This window comes from Balaenoptera borealis (assembly GCF_965194805.1).
Source record: "Balaenoptera borealis genome assembly, chromosome: 16".
Classification (NCBI taxonomy): Eukaryota; Metazoa; Chordata; class Mammalia; order Artiodactyla; family Balaenopteridae; genus Balaenoptera; species Balaenoptera borealis.
This window is the reverse complement of record NC_138872.1, coordinates 16,591,813-16,615,702: the sequence shown is the minus strand read 5'-3', so window position 1 is coordinate 16,615,702 and position 23,890 is coordinate 16,591,813. Positions and strand designations below refer to the sequence as shown.

The 23,890-nt window shown below is 48.5% G+C and overlaps 1 protein-coding gene across 8 annotated transcripts in view; it reads left to right on the top strand.

Annotated features, from left to right (window-relative positions):
* The window catches only part of TOX2 (TOX high mobility group box family member 2), a 270,975-nt gene that overhangs the window by 223,407 nt on the left and 23,678 nt on the right, over positions 1-23,890 (top strand). For all 8 annotated transcript variants that reach the window (XM_082361736.1, XM_082361740.1, XM_082361739.1 and 5 more), the window contains one exon: positions 1,259-1,504. In XM_082361736.1, the coding sequence (XP_082217862.1) occupies positions 1,259-1,504 (246 nt within the window). The remainder of the gene's footprint in view (positions 1-1,258; positions 1,505-23,890) is intronic.

Sequence of the window (23,890 nt, the reverse complement as noted above, 5' to 3'; positions counted from 1 at the left end):
TCAATTATTCCTCTGCCCCATTCTCACTGTTCTCCCTCCAGAAGGCTGATTGAACAGATGTCCATTAGACACCCTCACTTTGTCCTCTATATCTTGAAACTTCTCTTTCATGTTTTCTTGGATCCATCTTGCAGTTCACAAATAACTCTTCTCCTAGGTCTAATCGCTCTCAGAGCATAGCAAAGGAGGAATGATTCCCCAGGCTAACATAACCTTGGTACTAAAACCCAACAAAGGCAGTATGAAAAAGGAAAATCATAGGCCCATCTTACTCGTGAACTAGATGCAAAAATCCTAAACAAAATATCAGCAATCAAAATCTAATAATGCATAAAATGACCAAGTAGGGTCTATTCCAGAAATGCAAGGTTGTTTTCACATTAGAAAAACCAAGTGTAGCAATTTACCATATTAACTGAATTAAAGGAAAAAGTCACTTGAGACTTTCAGTAGATGCAGGGAAAAGGAATTCAATAAAGTTAAAATTTGATGCATAATTGAAAGAAAAAGGAATGCCCTTAACCTGTTATAAAATACCTGTAAGAACCTATGGCAAATCATGCTTAGTGGTAAAAATATTGAGCTACTTAAGATAAGGAAAAAAGCAAGGGTGTCCACTCTTACCATTTCTATTCAGCATTGTAATGGAGCTTCCTGGTCAGTGCAGTGAGGTGGGAAAAATGAACAAATAATGTTTGGAAAAGAAGGTGTCCAGTGTGGCTCGTAGCTTGTGCTCCTGGGGGAATGTTTTTACCGTTTACCAAGATGAGAAAGACCAAGAGAGGACCCAGTTGGGAACATATAGGAGTAAGTCGTCCAGCTGCCCTGGAAGACCATGGGGCAGGGAGTTAGGATACTTCAGCTCCACTCCCAGCTCTTCTACTAGCCCTGCATGGGCCGTTTTGCTCTTGGACCTGAGTTCTTCCATCTGTAAAATGGGTGGGTGTGGACAGATGGATTCATGGTGGGCTGCAGGGGCCAGATCTGGTGGGAAAACAGAGAAGAACAGGTGAACAGGAGCTGGCCCCGTTCTCCAGGAGGGCAGGTTTCTGTATACAGACTGTATAGGAGGAGGAAGCACCCATTTGGGGGTGGGTCAGGAGTCGGACTGGGCCATCTTGACTGTGTGCCTTGCAGAGGGATCATCCCCTCTCTCCTTTGCCAAGGGGTTATCATTGTTGCTATTTTTGGTGCTGTCAAGCCTGTTCTGCAGCTGTAAGACGTTGACCCTCAACAACATGCCCTTTTGATGTTTTAGACCTACAACAGCCAGAACGAGAGCAACGAAGACTATGAGATCCCCCCAATAACACCTCCCAACCTCCCCGAGCCATCCCTCCTGCACCTGGGGGACCACGAAGCCGGCTACCACTCACTGTGCCACGGCCTCACGCCCAACGGGCTGCTCCCTGCTTACTCCTACCAGGCCATGGACCTCCCAGCCATCATGGTGTCCAACATGCTGGCCCAGGACAGCCACCTGCTATCGGGCCAGCTGCCCACGGTGAGTCCCTTTTACCCGCCATGGTTCCTGCTGGTTACAGCAGGAAAGGGAGTTGAGGGGGAGCAGAATGCCAGAGCCTTGATGAGGACCCTCTGCTCATGGGCAGGGTCTGGGCTCAGTTAGTTACTTGCATGGGGGTCTGCAGAATATTCGGGGTGGGCATGGAGGGAAATTTATGTCCTCACACTACTTATTTCTGAAGCTGAGTTTATAATATCTCGGTATTATTTGTTTTATTATTATTTTTAATAATATAGTCTCATCTTTATTTTTATTTTTTAAAGACTTTATTGAGGGGGACTTCCCTGTCGGTCCAATTGTTAGGACACTGTGCTTCTGCTGCAGGGGCCCTGGGTTTGATTCCTGGTCAGGGAACTAAGAATCCCACAAGCCGCTTGGTGTGGCCAAAAAAAAAAAAAGTCTTTATTATTGAAATATAATTCACCTACTATACAGTTGACCTATTTGAAGTATATGGTTCGGTAGCTTTTAGAATCACAGAGTTGTGTGACCATCAACACAATCTATTTTAGTACCTTTTCATCACCCCCAAAAGAAACCTTATACCCTTTAACCATCATTCCCAAATGCCCCCATCATCTAGCCCTAGGCAACCACTGATCTACTATATAGTTGCCTATTATGCACATTTCATATAAATAGAATCATATTGTTTTTAAAATATTGTATTGCTTAAGCTAGCAGGGAAGAGGGTGATTACTGACTTAGAGTTTTGAGGATGTGTGGAAATTTGGCAGGCAGACCAGGGAAGGAAAGGACCTTCCAGGCTGAGGGAACAGTATGTACAAAAGCAAGAGGCAGGAGGCTCATGTTGTGCTTAGGAGTGGCATGTAGGTTATTCTTTTTATTGGGCTGGAGAGAAAGGATATGGAGCTATATAGGGAGAGAGGAATGAAAACTAGCAGGGCCTGGATCATAAAGATCCTGAATCCCATGCTGAGGAAATGTATGATTTTTCAGCATGGATGGTTGCTTTGAACAATCAAGACCTATAGAAAATCAGTAGAGAATTTTTTGTACAATGGGAAATTCTCCTTAAGGGAATTCTAGAACTTCTCCTGAATGACTGTGATGTGTGTTTATTTTTGCTTTTTCCTTCACAGCTAGTCACAACCCTTAAGCTCACTCCTAAGTGACAGTAATCAAACTCAAATAAACTGATGCAAAAAAAAGACTGAAATATCCAGGGGTGGACAAAGGGTTTCAGGCATAGCTGGATCCAGGAACTCCAGCAGTATCATTAGTGTCATCTGCACAGCAGGCATGAAGGCCTCCGGCAGCCAACATCTTCCCTGATGTCTCTGGCAGGTGGCAGTTTGGGTCTTCCAGGGAGGACCATGACAGCATGGCTGGACCCACCACTGTGTCCAGGAGGAAGCAGTCCTTGATTTTGTCACAAACACACCTATGGAGGGGAGGAGGGGCCACTAAATTGATTTCCTATCAGAATCACATGATGTTGGACGGATCATGTTTATCTCTGCAGAGGCTGCTCAGAGGTCATGGCCAAATTTGTGGCCCAATTCTAGCAGATGCCTGGGACCTTCAGGTATACAGTTTATCGTCTAACAATCTTAACTGTATTTTATTTATTTATTGTTTACTCTTATTACCACCAAATCTCCTTGCTTAAAAAAAAACCTGGTATACTCTATGTATACTTTTGAGAGCCGCGTCACTTTTGTTTTTTCGAAGCTAGTGAGATGTAAAAGGAGAGAAGGAGAGAGGGAGGGAGGAAGCCAACTCAAGCCCCACATTTTATACTGTTCAGGGTCTGACTAAAGTGCTCAGTGGAAATTGATGTTCCATTTGTTGAGGAACGAGCCCATCAATAATGCAGCTTCTCCGCTTCCCCTTCTCTCTCTGAGACCTGCGGATTCCACAGCCGTGCGGTTTTAATTCCACTGCGTTACAACGCTTTCACCTTAGCTGCTTGCCCAGCTAATTTCCTAACAAAAACCTCACAATTCCAGACCGTCCCGGTTCGGGATTTATGGTAACAGAGGCAAGGGCGGGGCCCTGCAGACGTCTCTGGTGTGTACCCTGGGGAGGGCCGTGGATGAGGGGTGCGTCTGGCTGCGGTTCTGGGCCACAGTGTCACTGGTCTGGGATGCTGGTGGTCAGTGGAGACAGTGCGGGCTAGTGGTAAGTGCGTGGGCTCCGGCATCCCACGGACCCGTGTTAATCCTGGTCACACATCCTGAGCTTCAGTCCCCTTTTCTTGCAGTGACGTGTATCTGAGATAATGTATGTAAAGTCTTAACAAATGTCTGGCAGAGAGTAAACAATCAGGGAATATTTGCTATTGTTATTATTAGTCATAAAAATGAATTCCCATTGTAACCAAATGGCAGTGTTTTCCCCTAAGTCTCATTTACCGAAAGGAACAGACTGCAGATACTCACAGGTACCTTGGTAGGGCCACCTGGTTATAATAGCTCTGATAATTACAAAGGATATTATCTGTTTATCAGAGATGACCCCCTGATCCTTCCTCCTAGAAAATGCTTTTGTTGGGCGCAGTCCAAATAGATACTTTGTAGCCATTTTCCAGATTTCTTTAAAAAGTAATGCATGTTTAAGATGCTTCACAAATTCATATAGCTTTAATTCTTCCATTAGTGAGAGTTTTCAAGGGTTCACTGGGTTTTATATTCCCTCGTTATGAGATGAAAGATAAGCCGAACTATTTTACCCAGGGGAAGGCTGCCGGACCAAGTAGGAAACCAAATAAGAACGTGTCCATCCATTGGGACTATATGGCAAAGAGGGACAAAGCACCCTTGAAGACAATTGTTTTAAATTTGTCTGAGCTGAAGCTTGAAGGTGTGTGTCTGTGTGTATGGACGTGCATGCTATGTGGGTGATGCTGGAATTTGTGTCAGCACCCTCTAGATGTTAAGCATTGTGCAGGAGGCTTTACAAACATTTTCCCACGTAATGCTCCCAAGTTCCGAGTGAGGCAGGAACGACTGTAGTGAGGAAATGGAGGCTCAGAGCAGGTAGGTGATTGTATTAGTTTCCTGTGGCTGCTCTAACAATCGTCACAAACTCGGTGGCTTAAAAACAACAGAAATTTATTCTCTCCCAGCTCTGGAAGATGGAGGTCCCAAATCTGTATCATTGGACCAAGATCAAGGTGTCAGGAGGAGTGACCTTCCTCCAGGGACTCTGGGAAAGAATCCATCCCATACTTCTCCTAGCCTCTTGTGATAGCCAGCTGTCCTTGGCTTGTGGCTGCATCACTCCAATCTCTGCCTGTCATCACATTGCCTTCTCTTCTGTCAGTGAAATCTCCCTCTGCCTTTCTTATAAGGATGGTTAAGTACTTAGGGCATTTAGGAATAATCTAAGATCATCTCCCCATCCCAAGAGCCTTAACTTAATCACATCTGCAAAGACTCTTTTTTCCAAATACAGTACCATTTACAGGTTCCAGGGATTAGAATCTGATGTCTTGAAGAGGCCATTTTTGGACTTAACCACAGTGATCAGCCTTGATTGAGAGCCAGCTAGGTACCAGGCATTGTTCTGAACTCTGGATCTACAAAATGCCCTTGAGGAACTCCTGGTGCAGGTGGAGAGACAGGTGAAGAGCTCATTTTTTGAAAATGCAGTAAAAGCTCTGATAGAATCAGTGCATGTTGCTCTGTCCACCTAGAAGAGGCGGCTGGCTCAGATGTGGGGTTCTTGCTTCCTAAAGGAAGTGATGACCTGACACTAGTAGTTTATGTATTTTATGAATGAATGAGTATAACATAGTTATGAAGTCGCAAAACCAGAATTTACTCGCAGCTGTCTACCATGCACCTCTCAGTTTTAGCAGGTGCCCAAGGGATGGAGCAGTTTGGCTGCAGGGTCACCAGTGGCACAGAGGATGCCCCTATGACCAGGATGCCTCCGGTGCTCTCTGCACAGGCTGAGATGTCAAGGATGTGGTCCCTGGAGCAGTGGATGAGGCCAAGGTGTTTGACAGCCATCTCATCAACACCAAGCCCTCTTGGCTCTGACGCCAGAGGCCACCAATTCCTTTTGGTCCCCTGCCCGGCCCGCGTGGGCTCCCAGCATGCATGGGGGTCGGCTCTTCTGCTTTAAAGGTATGGCTGCCGGCGGGAGTCCTATACAATATGGGCAGCGGGCTCCTTTTACAAAATTAAATATGCTTAAGGCTTCTCCCTCGACTTCAGCATCTTAACTGATTAAACATTCATTTCCAAGACAAAAAGAGTCAATTTAGTATGAAAGATATATTTTGCCAGTTTAATTTAAAGCACCGCACCTCCCTCTGACCCCTATTTTCATAACTCAATAATTTTATCCTGTGTTGATTGTCTCATTTTGAGAGAGATATTGTATGTATAAATCAGTTTCTAAAACACCCAAAGAAACTAGAAGAGTGGAATTTATTGCGCAGCCTCTGTTAAGTCTGAAATAATTTACTTCGGAGTCGTCCTTGGGAAATGCTCGAACTTATGGTCCTGGCTTACCCAGAATAGGAATTATTCTGGGAGGGGACAAAGTTTGATGCCCCCAGATAAGTTCCTGGGGAACCTGCACCTTTTTCGAGACTAGAGAAACTCCTGGGAGAGCCTTGGGCAGGTGGAGACGGGGCTCGATGGGAAGTGAGTTCTGGCAGAATCAGCCATGGGTTCTGGTGATTTGGGAAATGTGGGGTCTCCCTAAGATGAGCCCTGTGGGTCACTAAAATTCTGTGGTCCAGTCTTGGGCTTCAGTTAGCACAGGGGTGGCACACAGCCGTCATTCAAACATTCTCCTCCAGCAGCGACTCTTGTTTACTGCTTTCTCTGGGAATTTGGATAAGTCACTTCTCTCCCAGCTTCAGTTTTCCCATCTATAGAATGGGGATTGGGATTCCATCTCTGGTGAACTCACAAATAGGAAAATGGGGATAATTGCTTTGCCAGCTATGACACTCTGGATAAGCATATGGGTTTGGGGTTGGAGAGACCCTGCTACCTCCGCAACACATGCCACTGGCCTGGGGGGCTCAAAACTTATCAACTTGGATTAAAATCCTGAGTGCTAGACTGGTAGTTTTAGACCCTTTGTGTTCTAGGTCCCTGTCCCAAAGTGTCTCGCCAAGGCTGGACCTTCTCCCTGCACAGAGAGGGCTTGGGGCCAGACCAAGTGAAGGGTCTTTCCTGGCTAGGATCCTAGGATGGGCTTTTGGGGAGAGGGCTGGGCAGTTTCTTAGTTGCACTTCACCCCCTTGCCTTGGAGGTGGTTCCCATGAGAGAGCCTGCAGCCCTGGCTTAGGGTCTGGAGCCTGGGGGCAGGGCTCAGAGCTTACGGGCAGGGCCTGTGTATTGACTGGGGAAGGTCCTTAATATTCATCTCCCCCCACCTCCTTCCCCCTTCTCTTCCTGTTCTCACTCTTCCCCTCCAATCTCCTCTCTCTCTCCTCCTCCCTTCCCTGACTTATTCCTTCTCCACCCAGGAGACTTGATCTCCCTCTATTTGATTCTCACAAATTGAGATGCAGGGGATCCCCTCTGGAGTCCGAGAAAAAGGGACCAAAGACCCCCAACCTTTGGTCGTCTGGACTTCTGAGCCACAGGATCAGGAGAGATACCTCCCCCTGCCTCCCCCCACCCCCGCCTAGTCCAACCTATTCATTCATTTTATTGCCCTTAATGCATGATTTGTTTTTCGTTGTTGTTGTCGTTGTTTTACAATTGTATCAGTTTTTGCTGTGTAACAAACTACCCCAACATTTAGTGGCTTAAAGCAAACAATGAACTTTTACTATTTCTGGTGCTTCTGTGGGTCAGCAAGGTAGTTCTTTTGATCTGGACTGGCTTGGCTGACTTCTGCGGTCAGCTTGCAGCTTGGCTGGAGCTGCATGGCCCAGGATGGCCCTGGTCACATCTCAGCAGTTGGCTGGGGTCAATGGGGATGACGTGGTCACAGGTCTCTCCTCACATGGTGGCCTGGGCTTGTTCACATGGTGATGGCCACAGGGCTCCCAAGAACATCAAGAAAGAGGCTCCGATGTGCAACCACTTCAAACCTCAGCTTGCATCATATTTGCTAATGTCCAGAAATAGACCCCACCTCTTGAAGGGAGAAATGGCAGAGTCACATTGCAGAAGGGCATGAACGCAGCGGAGGGCAGGAATTTGTGATCATATTGTGTGTGTGTGTGTGTTTTGTTTTGTTGATGTATAGTATTACCCAGTATTTAGGAGCGTGGGCTCTGGGGTTAGGCCAACCTAAGTTCAAAACGCAGTTCCACCATTTGTTACCTTCCACCCTGTGACCCAGAGCAAGGGGTTAATCGCCACGGCGCCTCAGGTTTTTTCATATGTAAAATGGAGGTAGTGTTACTTGCCTTATTGGAGCTTATGGGGATTCAATGATCAGATGTAGGCAAGTACCCAGTTGCCTGGCACACAGTGGGCATTCAGTAAATGTAAGCTACTCTATTTATTAATTTATTCATTTTACTGATGAGGTTTGGGTATCTGTGTTTGTCCAGCCTGACCTGCCTGGGGTCGGCTTTGCTGGAGCCGTTGTCGGGCTGAGTCGCCAACGTGGGGCTGGTCCAAGAGGTGGGTGTCGGGGAGGGCAGATCAGAGGCTGGGGGTGGACAGGGGACGGGCATATTCATTAAACTAGGGCCTCGGTCAAGGCTCAGCACTTGAGAGCAACAGCAAAGTGACAGTTCCACTACTTGCCAAGAAAGTGAGGGCCCCGAACCCAGCTCCTCTTGGCTGCGTGACCAGGGGAAGGATCCATCTTAGTAAAAGTAGGGTGTCTGCAAGGGCTCCTACAGCCTGAGCTTTTCCTGGTTGCCATGTTTTTGGCTAATTTCCCTCTGGGGGTGGGAGTGGGGTACTTATCTCCCAAATGGGCCTCTGAGGATCCTACACGGGGGCGGGGGGACCCGGTGTCCAGAGGTTTCTTTATATTCCGCAGAGTCCATAAGAAACTCCTTCCCCCTGTTTTTTAGGGGCAATAAGCGAAAGAAATGTCTTTTTACATTTCATAAAACTCGGAAAAATGGCTTTAAACAGCTTTTGCTCCCCTGCTATAATTATTTATTTTCAAACACTCCTGCAGGGGACTGCTCCGTTTTCTTATCCTGTACTCCTTTTTCTCATAAATGAACCATCACTTCAATAAATCATTATGAAAACAGAGACTAACACCGGCTCTGAAAGGTTGAAAGATTTATGTAACACATTTATGTTTCCCATTTTCTCATTCTGGTACTCGGCTGCAAAAGCTAAGCTAATAAAAGCTGCTATTAATATTTCTTGTTGCCTAGCAACCCCAGAGCGGGAGTAATAGCTTCAGCTAGAAAAATAGATGACCGATAAGGAAAAATTCAATTCTTTTATTATCTCAGGGGGAAATGGCCTTTTACTGGAACCATTATGATGTACGAGTATGAAGTTGAACACAAAAGATGTTTTTGTGTGTTTGTTTTTCTATTTTTAATGAACATTATTTTACCTCCACTGACTCTTTCAGGGCACTTTTGTTTCCTTTTGCACCCCACCACCACCCCCATCCCTCATGCTTAATTTAGTAGCTATAGTAGTTAAGAACCTGTCAGCGTATTTTAGTTTAAAAATGGCTTTTGCAAAGGTTTATAACGCAGCCATAAAAATTCAGTCCCTGTTAAAACTCAGGCCAGTGATAAGCGAACACATGGGCTAGTTCTCTACGAACAGGCTCACGTTCGTTGAGAGATAAGACTCATGGTTTTCTCTAAGAGGAAGTTCGGGAAAGAACAAAACGTATTCTTTTCCATGTCCCAGTTTTCTTTGGAACCCAGGGAAGCTGTCTCTTTTGAGAAGGGTTTGCTATAAAGTTTGAGGGGTGTTCAAAGCAGGAAAAGATAGGGCTATTTATTGAGCACCTGCTGTGTACAGATGTGGTGCCATTGCCTCTTCCCAATAACCCTCTAAAGTAGGTACCATTTTTATCCCCATTTTTCAGATGCAGAAACTAAGGCTTAGAGAAGCCAAGGAATCAGCCCAAGGTAGCTTGACGCCATGATGTTTCACCCCTTGGTGCTTTAGCGTGGCGCTTCACAATTCTTGGACCTACCAGCATTGGGGGCAGGATCATTTTCTGTTGTGGGGGCAGTTCTGTGGGTTGGAGGATGTCTAACAGCATCCCTGGCCTCTACCCATCATTCCTGGCCTCTAGGAGCACCCACCAGTCAAAATCACCCTGTTGGAGAACCACCGCATGCTGTTCCCTCTGCTTGGAAGCCCCTTCCCCCTTGTCAACCTGGCGGACTTCTGCTCCTGCGTTAGGACCCAATTCAGAAGTCATCTTCTCTTGGAGGCTCTCTGGATCCTCTGGGCCGGGTGTAGGTTTCATGCAGTATTTTTAAAAAGCAAAATTACCACCAAAAAATATGATGAACTGTGTATCAAAAATTTAAATAAAGGTGAGATCAGTCTGAATTCATGGAAATATGTGGTTGGCCATTTAGATGCCCGTCTGTACCACCAGCCCGGCACAGCCTGAAGGCTGGGTCTGTGCTTTATGCTTTTCTCTGGCACCAGCATCTAACAAAGGGCCTGGCTTGCAGATAACCCTCAATCTCTGTTTATCGACGGAATGAATGGGAGAAGGGAGATTATCGTCCAGGGTCACGCAGTGAGAAAAAGGGTAGATATGGAACTTGAACCCAGGTCTCTGGCTCCAAGCCCAGTGCTCTCTGCACCCTTCAGGCCATATATGGGGTGAATCGAGGTTGCCTGCAGGGTGGTATCTAAGTCACAGGGGATTCAAAGATGCCCTGGGGTGCTCCCAGCCTTGGGGAGGGGGAAGGGTAATAGCAGCCATGATTTCAGCTTGGTGTCCGCTTGTCTCTCCCTGCGGCTGTCTTATTCACCCACAACCCCTGTGCCAGACAAGAGCCGGCAGCTCACTGATGCGGAGCATCTCCAAGAACAGAACCATGATGGCTAGCCCCCTGGAGCACCACTCACGCTCCCTGTGGTCACGGATGCCTTATCTTGGCCTTTGGAAGGCAAGGACCACTCCTTGTTTGACCCCTATATCCTCTCGGTGAACTTTTTCTAAATGAATGGATGAATTATCTGTAATCTGCTAACATTTATGTAGCATTTATCATGTGCTTGACACCCACTTAAGCCCTTTATATTTGTTATCTCATTTAATCCTTCATCCTGATGAAGGATATTATTGTTGCCATTTTGCAGATGAGAAAACAGAGGCACAGAGAGATAAATCACTTGGCTACACCACCACTAAGTGGTGGCACCCAGATCTGAACCCAGATGGGCTGACTCCCAAGCCTGTGCACTCATTAGCCAACCTGTACAGCCTTCGTGTGAATTACTGAATGAGCAAGGGGATGAGTGAGCCAAGACAGAGAACCCCTTTAACCGACTCTGAGTCAAGCCATTCACGTTCATAAGTAACCGCAGCATGAAGTGTGAGGTGCTAGCTTGGACTGAGGAGCAGAGGAGTGCTGACTAGCTCAGGGGAGAGTAGTAGCAGGGAGGACCTCCTGGAGGTGGTGGCCTTGGGGCTGGGCCTTAGGGGCCAGAGAACAGCAGCAGAAGCCTGAGGGGAGGAAACTTCACACCTGCCTGGATGTCCTTATTCAGACCCAATTGCCACCTCTTCTGCTGGGATTCACCAAACAGTTGTGATGTTTTACGATCACTTAGGTGCCCTCTGGTATCCATCTTCCCCACCCCCTGCCAGGCTCCTAATCGGAGCCCGTGACCCTCTGGCCGCGAAGGGTGCAAGGGCCAGACATTTAACTTCCATTCTGGGCCAGGTGCCCAGCTCAGCAGAGTACCTCTCCCTCTGAGACCTGCTCCCGAGTCACGAGGGAGAATTCACGGAATATCTCAGCAACATTCGTCAGCTGCAGCTTCGATATTACCCAGTATAATGGCTCATTCCTCCGAGTGCATATTCAGTACCACGTCTGGGAAAATGAGCTTTTAATGTACCATCGGCATTGCTGAGAAACCATCTCTGGCCCCGTAGAATGTCTGGCACACATAAAACTTGAGATCTATTGGAGTCATTTTCCCCTGGCTCTGCTGGATAATAAAAAGTCAGTCCCATGCCCTCTTTCTCTCATCTTGTGGCTTTGTCCATTTAGAACTCGGGGTCTTTATAAAAGGCAGCAACACAAATAAAACTCATCAAAATATTAAGGCTCCAGAAGAGAGCATCGATGTACTCCTGAAGTCGAGACACCAAGAGCATTTCGAGAGGAAGGGCATCCTGGGAGAGGTTTCAGCACACCGGCTGGCTTGGGCTGTGGCCCCAGCTGTGATGGTGGCAGCCCGGGGTCCAAGTGGTAGCACTTAACCGGGAGTGTGGAGTCTTGAGGTTCCTCTTCTGCCCTGGTGGGTGACCTTGGGCGTTAACTCCCTCTCTCTGAGCCTCAGGTGAGATGGAGCTGATGCTATTTACCCCACAAGGTGGCTATGAGAACCAGATGCGTGGATGGATAGTCCTGGTGCTTAGCTTCGTGTGTGCGATGTAGCAGGTGTCCGATATGGGTTTGTTGAATGACTGAGTGAGTGAAGAAATGAATGAAAAATAAATGCTGCCTGTGTAAACACTTCACAAACTGTAGAGTGCTGCCTACATTATTGTTGGTAAGTAAGCCAGATGGGGACCCTATAGTCTATTCCATCTTACGGCCCACCTTATCTAACCCTCCCGTCGACTTTGGAAGGAGATGGAATTATCCTCATTTAACAGATGCGTACCTGAGACTCAGAGGGCAAGTGGCTTGTCCAGAGACAGCCAGGAAGTGGTGGAGGCAGGACGGGAACCTCGTTCCCGTGAACCCAAGTGTCTTGTGCCCTCAACATTGCAGCTCAGAGCCTAGTGGTTGGGGGAGAGTCGGGTGGGAGCTCCAAGGTCAGATGTGTGATCAGCTCTGTGACCTCAGCCACCCACTCACCCTCTCTGTGCTGCAGTTTCCTCATGGGATATTTGCAAGGAGTAAATGAGATATTCCAGATGGTGTCCAGATCCGTGCCAGAGGCAGGTCTGCCTGGTTCCACAGGGAGCTCTTCAGCATGAATTAGACTCCTGTGTGAGGTGTCAGTCATTGGTCACAGGCCAGGATGGGCGGGGCATGTGCGTAAGTTCCTAGGCAGGAAGGCTCCCATTGGCCAAGGGCAATTCTTAGAGAAGGAGGCAACCATGAACCTTTCATAGTCAACGCTCCCAGGAATTGTTCTCGGTGGGGCTCCGGCAGTATCTACATCTAAAACGGGATCCTAAGGCCAGCAAGATCGGCATCGCCCGGGAAGTTGTTAAGAGATGCAGATTCTCAGTTCCCCACCTGGCCCCTCAACCTGTGTTTAACCAGCCCGCCAGGGGATTCTGATCCTGCTCAGAACCACTGGATCGCCATCATCCTCAGCTGAGTCCTGAGTTCTCCGTTTTAGGACACACGGAACTGTCACTTGCGTTTCTGTCTGCCTTGAGAATGTCATCACACCTGTGACAGTTGCAAACCTTCTTCCCCAGAGAACGCAGAGGATCCACACCTCTGCCTATGGCTCCTGACTCGTCCCAGCCCCCCATGCCTCCTTTTGGCTAGGCCTTGAAGCAGAAACCCTGGCGTGAGGACCGTCCGCAGCCTGGGATCAGAAGGACTTCAGGCCACATCTCCTTAGATTGTGAGGCTTTAATTGTGCACCAAGGGCCTATGCAGAATTAGAAGCAGCATGTACTAGGGGAAAAGAAAGGGAACCCGGGCAGGGGGGATCACCAGGACCTCTGTGTGACCGGGAGGCAGGGTTCTGCTAGCTGTGTCTGGGGGACTGTGCGGTGTGCCAGCTAAGGGCAATCGGAGCAGCGTGTTCTCGGAAATCCTGAGCGGACGGAGTATGGGGAGTCGGACCAAAAGACTCAAGCAGACGTCTGCAGCCCTGGCAGCAGCTGGACCTGATGAATTAGGCTTCGACTAAAGGCACAGGGCGACAGCAAAGCATGGGTCCCCTGCCCGAGATCCTGGGCCCAAAGGGTCAGCCTGAGACGGTCACTCCCCCATCCCACAGGACTCCTTTTCTCGCTTGGGAACCCCAGACCTCAGACCCCTGTGCCTTTGCACATAAGATTCCTCCTCCCCGCCCCCTTTCACCTGCCTTGTGTACGTGATGTGTTCTTACTTGCTGTGCCCCTGCTAGAAGCGGGTTAACTCCAGCCAGCAAATCGGCTGTGCCCTTCTCTGCAAGTCCCCACCATTGTGACCTTGGTCACAGTAAACTGGAACTGTATCTTCTCATAACCCCCAGTGTGGTAGGGACCAGGTTCTGTGCCCCAGCACATAGCGGAAGCCTGCCACCCATGCAGGTGTCCACAGCGCAAGTGACCAAAGGCCAGCCAATGACACTAGAAACAAAACTGTCCTCTGGGAATAGGAGCTTAGCCTCTGCTACGGCCCCTTACCCTGGGCACTCACACCGTGTCTCTGTGCCTCCTGCCCACTGCCCTGCTGAAAAGGGGTTAGTACTTTGCAGAAATTAATATCACTGGCTTTGGACTTCCGGAGACCTGGATTTAAATCTGAGTCCCTCCAGCTGCTTGCCGTGTTGAGCAAGTTACCCACCCCCTCTGATCGTTAGCTTTCTTATGCATAAAATGGATATGTTAATAACCCTTACCTTATGGGGTTGTTGTGAAAATTAAATGCTGTAATGCTTATAAAATGCTCAGCATGGTAGCCATAACAATGCTGTTATTTGTCTCTAAGCACTTCGTGTATGAGCGTTTTTCTTCCCTGCCAACCCACTCTGTATCCTTTCTAGTTTCCCCCAAGAAATCTACCTGCCCAAATATTGGTAGACAGAGTTGCTTCCCTGGGGGTCTTCTGGAGGTACCCATCATGTTGACACATGTCTATGCTCCCGAGTCCCCTCTTGGCCACGCTGACACTGTGATGACCTCTCTGTCTCATCCCTGCCCCCGTGGCGTGTTCGGCGTCAGGATCCTCTTGGTTGGGTCTCACACCATAATCCCCTCAAGTTCAGCATCTGTCCCCAGACCTACAGATCTAGACGTACCTCTGAGCTCAGCTGAATGAAGGCTCCTCCGTGAATAGGACCTGCCTTCCTTAGAGGTTAGTTTAGGGCCCCTTTGGTTTAAACTGAGCATACTTGGGTCCACCCTCCACCCTGAGCAAGATATCGGTATATTTCTCAATACAAGGCAAAAGAAGTACAGTTTTCTCCCAAACAGGGATTCTGGTTGCATTAGTTCAACTCCACCAAGAAGCAGCGCTAGACGGGATTAGACATGGAAGAGGTTTGTTGAAGAGGGAGAAAGAGAAGGCGGGAGGTGGGGGGAATTCCAGACTGTGATGCAGGTCTTATATCTATGGAAGGAAGGAAGGGAGGGAGGGAGGAAGAGGGATTGGGCAGGAAGAGTCTTGGGTGGCAGCATAGTTTGAAGAAAGGTTTGGCCAGGCCAAGGGGGGATCCTTGAACCAAAATCCCCATTGGAGGAGCTGCATGTCTCACCAGATGGCCCTGCCTCAGTACCCCCGTGTGCTCAGTCACTGGCTTGGGGTGGCCCGTGGAAAGCGTGGCCTTGGCGAGAGCACATTCATGGAGCCAGAAGAGCAGCAGCTGGGTTCTCAAAGCAGGAGAGCTGAGTGGTGCCTTTCCGTGGCACACAGATCTGCTTCTCCATGCAGGCGAGGCAGCAGTATCTCCACGGTTCCCTGGACCCCTGTTCCTGAAGGAAGTGTAGTGGAACTAGTGACAGCCTTCCTTGCTGCCTCTGCTCTTGGAAATGTGATCAGTGCCATCCTTGGTTAAATTCCCCTCTCCCCCAGCTATCACCCCCGCTGATCTGGTGGCTTACATGTCTTACCTGCTCCCGAGAGGTCTGTTTCCTCACACATAACACTCCTCAGGTCCGGGTTGCTGCATCTGTCCTCGTACAGTCACAGTGGGGAAGGGAGGGGTGAGAGGCACCGAGTGGGTCACCTGGGATACATGTGTATTCCTCCCTGCACCCACAGGGCAGACCTCCCTTCTCCCGCCAGTCAGGGCCAGTTCCTCCTGCCACGATGGTGAGTTCTCTCTCCTCCTCGTCCCTAGACGTAAGAAGTCCAAAGGGCCCCGGCAGTAGCCGGATCTGTTGTGTCCTCTGGCAAGAACACACCCCCTCTGGGGACCAGGTTCTCCAACTGGGCAGAGCCCAGAATTGCCGGACCAGGAAGCATAAGATCCCCTAGTGGGTCATTGGGAGTGATGAAGAGTAGGACCACTCCTGCTTCCACCCCTTGGTTCCTGGACCCACGTATTCTGCACAGAACCACGTGGAGGTCTCCAATTTAATGCAAGTACCACGTCCTGAAGGTCAGCACCCCATCCTTTCAGAGTGTTACCTCCCAGCTAGTGCTTCATCTGCTCCTGTAGAAGGCCATTCCTGCATTCTAGAGGCCAGATCCTGGGGAGATATGTGATGTGACCCACAGATCCCATGGTGACAGGCCCATCCCCATGCCTCTGTCTTTGTGAAGTGGGCCCCCTGGTGGGATGCTATGCCATGTGTGATTCCAAGCCTGTGGACCAGGCTTTCTGTCAGCCCCCAGAGGGCTGGCTGAGGCACTGCAGACAGGAGAGGCAGACTGTGCCCAAAATATCTGTCCCTGAGAGGGTGAACTGGCTCTTCCAAGATGGAAGAGGCCCAATGTAATCAACTTACCATCCAGGACTGCTTGACCTCTTCAAGGACTAGTGCCACGCTGGGGGCTCAGCACTGGTCTCTGTGGGTGACAGGGTGGGCAGTCAGAGGCAGCTGCAGCTGAACTGGCCTTTGTCCATGGGAGTTCCTGTCATCGGGTCCTTATATAGCCTCATCTCTGCACCTGGGCTACTCCATCCACGTGCCCAGTGCCGGTTCTGCGGTGGCTGGTGATGAAGGCTGGTTAATGCATCGGGGTGAGCCATCTTGTCTACGTGATCATTCAGTGCCTCTCCCGTGGTGAATGCCTTCTGGTTGGCAAAAATGTGATTCAGAAATGACACTTTGTGCCCACTCCCATAACTCCATCCATATGCCTCTACCCCAGACAACTGGCCCCCAAGCTCACAGCTCTTTGCCATCCAGGCCTCTGACCCGCCAGCCAGGCCATTGGCTCCTGCTGTGACTCTGTATACAGTTGATTCTCATTATTGGCAGATTTCTGTGTTTGCCAACTCATCTACTTGCCAAAATTTATTTAGAACCCCAAAATCAGTGCTCATGGTGCTTTCACAGTCATTTGTAATCCAAATCTCACATTCCCTGCTGAGGTCACGGGGTGATGTTCTGCCTTCTTGTTTCGGCTTTCATGCTGTAAACAAGTCTCCTTTTCAAGGTCTATTTAGTGCCACATTTTTCACATTTTCTTGCGTTTTGTGGCTGATTTCACTGTTTAAAGTGGCCCCCAATTGTAGTGCCGAAGTGCTGCCTAGTGCCTCTAAGCTCAGGAAGGTTGTGATTTATTTACAGAGAAAATGGGTTTGTTCAGACACGAGTGACAGTGCCTGGAATTCAATATTAATGAGTCAACAATACGTAACAAATGAGGTGTTTTTAAACAGAAACACACGTAAAACAAGGTTGTGTATTGGTCGGTTGATGAGAATATCATCATTTCCTGTGACCAGAGGCTCGCAGGAACCTAATCCCTTATTTCTCCTAGGAGTGGTGGTTCAGTATTCACTGATTCAGTGTTGGAGGTGGCTTTATAGAACAGAACCGCCGTGAATTATGAGAATGGACTGTATAGTCTCACCTCAGCCTCCTCTCCTGCCACACAAAGTGGATGGTGGGGCGCAGTTGCTTACACTCCATCCCCTGGGAAGATTTTACCGCTCTCTTCTCTTTCAAGACCTGCCGCGAACGTTGCTAAAATAGAGTCATCACCCGCTTTTGGTGTGTACCCACATAGGGAACTGGCCCATCTGTAAGTCGTACTTGGTCCTTTCCTTCTTGTTTCGGCGGGTTGTACAGGATTCCCCCTCCCCAGCACAGCCGTGGGTGTGAATTGAGGCGTTGGTGCAACTGTGTTTTGTGACATGATGTGTCTGCTGTTTCCCATTCAACTTACTCACGCCCCCTGGTCTTGCTTGGGTTTAATCCTGGATATACGTTTTTACATTGGAATTCCATTACATCCACAAATTAAAATGGAGAGATTTTATATCATTATACTCTTGAGTTGTCCCATTCAGAAACAATGTGAATCTCCATTTATTTCAATAATTTTTGCTCTCTTTATAGTTTTATATATGTATATATCCATATGCATATACATACATATGTATGGATCCAACATATTTCTTATAAATTTCATTCTTTAAAATTTTATATTTTTGCTATTATGGCTAGAACTTTTCAATTACGTTTTCTGTTTTTTTGTGGGTAAATAAGAAAGCAGTGTATTTCTTATATTTACTTTTATCTGGCTGTCTCAAATTCTAACTTTAGAATTGGAGGTTTTGGGGGTTTCTAGAAATGCTATCACATCTACAGAGAAGATCCTTTCCAGTGGTTGTAACTCATTTCTTTTTGTTTCATTGCATTGGGTCAAACTTTCACTTAAAAGGGATGATATCAGTGACCAGTGATCTTTGCTTTCTCCCCCAGTTTAGTGGGGATTAAATTCACCCTTGGCATAAAGTCAGTTTTTTAGCATATTTTAAAAGACATTTCTAATCTTTCAGCTTACTCATAATTTTTGTTGAGTTTTATCAAATGGCTCCAAGATACGTATTGAGATGATCATATACGTTTTTCTTTCCTAGTATATTGAGATAATAAATTTTATTAATGGGTTCCCAGTACATATTAATATATTCTAATTGGGTATGGTATGTGTGTATACATATTTAAACATATGTACATACACACATATATTTTTTAACATGAGGCTGGATTTAATGTACCTATTATTTTACTTAAGATGTTTCTTCTACATTTTTTTTATGGTGAAATGGTTCTGTAGTTTTCTTTTTATGAGATAGCTTCGTCATTTTTCTGTATTGAAATACAGACTATACTATAATCTATATATTCACTATACAGGTTATACCATCTTCAGAAAATGAATAGTTTATCACACTGAGATCTATACAGTTATTACCACTGAATTGTATTTAGTATAATGTTGTAATTTTTATAGGCTTTGTACCTGTGATTGTACCGCAATCATATTCCTAAAGTTGTGTGTTGTAGTTTCTCTTTTTTTTTATGCTCATCTTTAACCATGTTATTGGTTTCTCAACTTTATTTTATTCATTTTATTCAGAAAGCCAACCATCAGAGTTATGTTTCAATTTTATTTTCTTTTTTCTTAATTTATTCATTTCCCCTTTTATGTTTATTAATCTCTTCCTTTTTTCCTGTGGATGTTTAGATTTTTCATTTTAGATTCTTTAGTTCATTTGCTTTTATTGTTTACTGTTTAATAATAAAAGGTTTATGGCCGTACCTTTTTCCTGAGTGTGGCTTTGGCTGTACCCTATAAATTTTGAAATGAAGTGTTCTTAGATCTTTTACTTCTTTCTTTCAAAAACATAACTTTATTGATTTTTCTAAAAATGGCACATGTTCATAGTAAAAATATTAAACAGAAGCAAATACAAAGAAGAAATAAAAGATCATTAAAACTGCACCATCCACAAATAACCATTATTAGCCTAACCATTTGCTAAGTATCTTTTCAGTCATATCTTTGTGATTTATACACATAATTTACATAAAAGGGACCATAACACGGTGCCTTTTCCTATACTTTCCAGTCTCTTCTATTGGAGCTGTTCTGTGACCTGCTGATTTTCTGCAACAGGAGGTAATGGATGTATTTCCATGAGCATAATGATAGGTCGTGCCCTTCTTTTTAGTGGCTGCATAACATTTGATTTTATGGATGTCTCATTGTGAACGTAAACAGTATTCTACTGATAGACATTTAGGCTATTTCTGACTTTTCTCTATTATAAAACTCTCTTGGGATGGGTTCCTTAGGAGTTGTGAAAATGATTTTTTGAGGGTGCGGTCTCGGGAGAGGGAGGAGAGGAGAGCTCTACCCTGGGCAAGCCCTCTGAGTCTCAGTCTTCTCATCTGTAAAAATGGGAATCACCATAGTGCCTGCCTCATGGGAGGATGTGAGGATAAAGGATGAAGCCATTCGTGGAAGCTTCAAAACTATTTACAGGTTGCAGGGGCCCTAAAGCTCACGGCGGAGAGAGGAGGCACATAGTCCTCTGACCTGGCCATGGAGGGGGCTGGGAAGCCTGATTTTCAAGGGTGGAGCCAGCCTGGATTCTGAAAAAGCCTGTTACCCTGAACGGCTGTACCTGATTTGGCAACATCTGCCCATGGCCCTCAGAAGGCCGGGGAGCTGGGAAGACCTGGCCCCCTCTACGTTCCCAGCATTGACTCAGAGCCAGACATCCTCAGACCCGCTTTGCCAATTAATTTGTGTTGGATTAGGCAGTGGGAACCACTCCTGAACTCCCAAGTCCTGTCTGTGCCTTGGATCTACTGTGTGACCTCAGGGCCAGTCCTTGCCCTCTCTGGGCCTCCCATCCCTGGCCCCTTCCAGCCTGATCACCCACAACTCTTTTGAGAAAGGTTGTCAGAAACAATGCCTGCTGCCTCCTGCCCCCTCCCCAGCATTTCAATCTCCACTTAACCAGGGACTTCAACAGGCAGCACTTTTCTCGAGAGTTCATAAAAACATGTAAACACGGGTGAGGATACAAAATATTGAGCGGCAAGGCAGTAAAACATGCCAGTGTTTGTTGTGTTAATTGAATATTCATGAGCTGACTGTTTAAATTACAGTTCACAACTGTTGCAGGGCCTGATGAATAATTTAAACGAGCATGGCCAAAGAGATTTCAACACCACATTAGCACACCACTCAGGATCAGCTACAGAGGAATTTATAATTAGCTTGGAATATCCTATAATAAATTCTTCAGAAAGATGGTTTTAATTAGCACATGTGCTAATTCTGAATGTAGACTGTTAAGCATTAAGGAGGAGGGAGGTGAGTAACCCTTCTGTTTCCTTGTGTTTCCCTCTTCTGTGGGGTCCAGCCACCTGCCAGAAATCTCTGAGCCGTACTGAGCCCACCTCCCGAAGCCCTCGTACTTCCGCTGCCCCCGGCTTCAGGCCCACTGCCGCACCCCAGCTCAGCATCCCCTGTCATGGCCTGCGCTGGTGCAGAAGCCTCTGAACTTGTCCCCCTGCCTCTGCCTTTCCCCCCACGGTTCACTCAGGAGCTGGTTCGTCCCCACCAGGTCAGCTAGTGTAGCTTTCTGAAATGCAAATCTGATTCCACTTCGGCCACCTTTAGAGCCCCTCGTTTTTATTTTTGTTTGCTTTTGGTTTTGTTTGTTTTTTTCTTTGGTTGGTTTTTGTTTTCTGTTTTTGTTTTTTTGGCGGTGCTGCGCGGCGTGTGGGATCTTAGTTCCCTGACCAGGGATCAAACCCGTGCCCCCTGTAGTGCAAGTGGAAGTCTTAACCACTGGAGGGCCAGGGGAGTCCCTAGAGTCCCTCAATTGAGGAAACCCAGAGAGAGAGGGAATGGGTAATCAAGGTCACTCGGGTCCCAAGGGGCACCCCAGGACCAGCTGACTTCAGCCAGTCTCTAGACGTGTGGGGCTGGGAGAGGCATCAGTGGCAGAAGGAAGAACATAAGCAAAGGCAAAGAGGCAGGAACCTGTGGTGTGGGGACTGCCAGGGGGGAGCACGGCGGGGAGAGGCTTGAGGGAAGCAGGGACCTAGCTGCGACGTGCCTCGATGCTTTGCAGAGGGAAGACATGGGAGGCGGGTCCCACTGAGAGTTCAGTCTCCATGGGGCTGGCCTGGAGCTTCGGGAGGCTGCCGCCCTGGAGCCCAGAGCTTCCAGGGCTACCTGGCTCCCTCCTTCAACATTTACCGGGTGCCTGCGGTGTGCCAGGCCTGGGGCTGGGCACTGGGGAAGCGGCTCCGAGCAAAGCAGCCATGGTCCCCCCCTTCACGGACGGAGCACACTACCAGAAAAGTGTCCGCACGCTGGTGAATGTATGATTACAAGCATGGCACGGCAAATGGAAAAAATAACAAGGTGCATGAGAGACAATCACCTGGGGACCCTGGTTGAGGTGGGAGAGCCCGAGAAGGCCTCCCTGGAGGTGCTGACATTTGAGCGGAGTCCTGAGAAGGGAGGCACATCGGGTTGCAGGGGAGGGAGCTGGGCCTGCAGGGCGTCAGAGCTGCCCCATCCCCAGAGGGAGGTGCTGAGGACAGCGGTCTGGCGGAGTCCCTGGCGGTGGTCTGGGCTGGGGGTGGGACTGGGCTGGTAATAGTGCTGGAGGCTGGACTGGGAATGAGAAAGGGAACTCATTGCTGGAAAGAAAGAACCCCCTTTGCCTGTCCTAAATTTGACTCTGGTGCTTAAAGCTGCAAGACTTCAAACAAGACCTAGGCAATTGCTCAGCTTCACTTCACCAGGATTCATTCCTGTACTTTCTCATTCATTCTGTAAACTTTTATTGAGCCCCTACTGTGTACCAGGCACTCTTCCCAAGCCCTGAGCAGATGACAATCCCTGATTCATGGAGCTTACATTCCAGTAGGGCAGACAGACAGACAAGGAGATAAGGAAGTAAAATACACCCTTCCTGCCACTCAGATGGGGAAGCGGAGGCTGGCTGCCAGCTAAGCAGATGCACCTTCCCAGGATGTGGCTCAGCCCCAGTGCTGCGGGCTGGAGCACCAGGCCCCCTTCCAAGAGGAGCTGAAGATCAAATTCAGGAAGATGGAGGCTTCACAGCCTCGACAGGTTATCGGCCTCCTGTGACCCAGGGTGGTGGTTCCTTCCTCAGCTCTCTCGTGTCCGTGACGTCTGCCCCATGTACCTTGTGATCCTGCCTCTGGCCTCTTAACCTGAGCGCAGGAAATCTGTCGGGCCGTCTGCTGTTCACAGCCACCCAGGCTCCCACTGCCTGCAGGACCAAGCCCTCATCGCCTGTGATCTGTCCTCTGGGGGCCCCCCAGCTCTATCCCTGCCTTGACCCTGGTGCACCCCGAGTCCTAGCAGGCCCCTGGCGCCCAGGGGTGACCGTCGTGCTGACTCTGGACCCCAAGCTTCGTCTCCAGTCTTGTTTTAATCGCAGCAGTTTCCTGGCGGTTTGTCATCCCCTCCCAATCCTTCACAGAGACGCAGAAGGATCCAGGAGTAGTCAAAACAAGGCAGATATGCTGTGCTGACGCCGCTGTGCAGCGATAACAGAACCGTTCCCTCGGGGCACTCTAACCACGGGCCCGCCGGGCCCATGCTGCACCCCTCCGCCCTCAGTGCTCAGAGGAGCTCAGACTTTGGGGTCAGGCAGACCTGGGCTGGGGTCCCGACCCTGCTCCATCTGAGCTGCACACACGGAGCGGTTGATTCACCTCTGAGACCCCATTTGCTCCTCTGTAAAGTGGGGGCAGCAGCACCTGCCTCGCAGGGCTGTTAAAAGGATCACTTGAGACGGAGGGTGAGAACGTGGCCCGTGAGTGGCAGGGCCATGTTGTCGCCCATCAGTTCTGCAGTAAAGGTCCCCATGGGGGCATTACTGTGACAGGAGCGCCCATCCTCCACAATTGTACTTCAGCATCTAAAAGAAAGTCGTCCTTCGACACCTGCCTGCTGTCCCATCTCTCCCCTCGTGGTCCCAACGGAGCTTCTAGAAGGAGTCATCGGCCTTGGTTGTCTGTATTCCCTCCCCTCGCATTTACTCTGGCCTCTGCCAACCCCCCTGACTACAAAACGAGTCCACGTGGGGGGCCGGGGGGGCCTCCACATTGCCGAAGCCATCGGGCATGTTCTGCCTCTGTCATACTTGACGTTTAGCTCTATTAGATCAGCTGGCCACCACTTTGTCCTGAAACTCTCCCCCTCCTCTGCTTCCTCGGTGTGACGGTGATGCTCCTGGGGTCCTTCACTGCTCAGAGCCCCCCCCGCCCAGCCTCCTTTGCAGGCCCTACCTCTCTCTCTCTCTCTCTCTCTTTCTCTCTCTGTCTCTCTACCTGGTTCTCCAATGTGGCTGGATACCTCTAGGACCCAAGGCCACATTCCACTGCTCGGTCCCCTTCTCCAAGTACCAGACCATGTAATCGACCATCCCCATGTGAAGACCCCACTAGGATGCCAGGCCCAAGCTCAGCCTGTTCACAGCTGACCTCTCCTCGCCACCTGGCTGGACCTGCCTTTTCTCCCACGTGACCAGCCCGTGAGCCTCACTGGCCATCCGGTGCCACCCTTGACCCCATGCCATGACCAGTCCCAAATCCTGCCTCTCTCCCTCGGCAACTCTCACAGCCATCTCTTACTTTCCA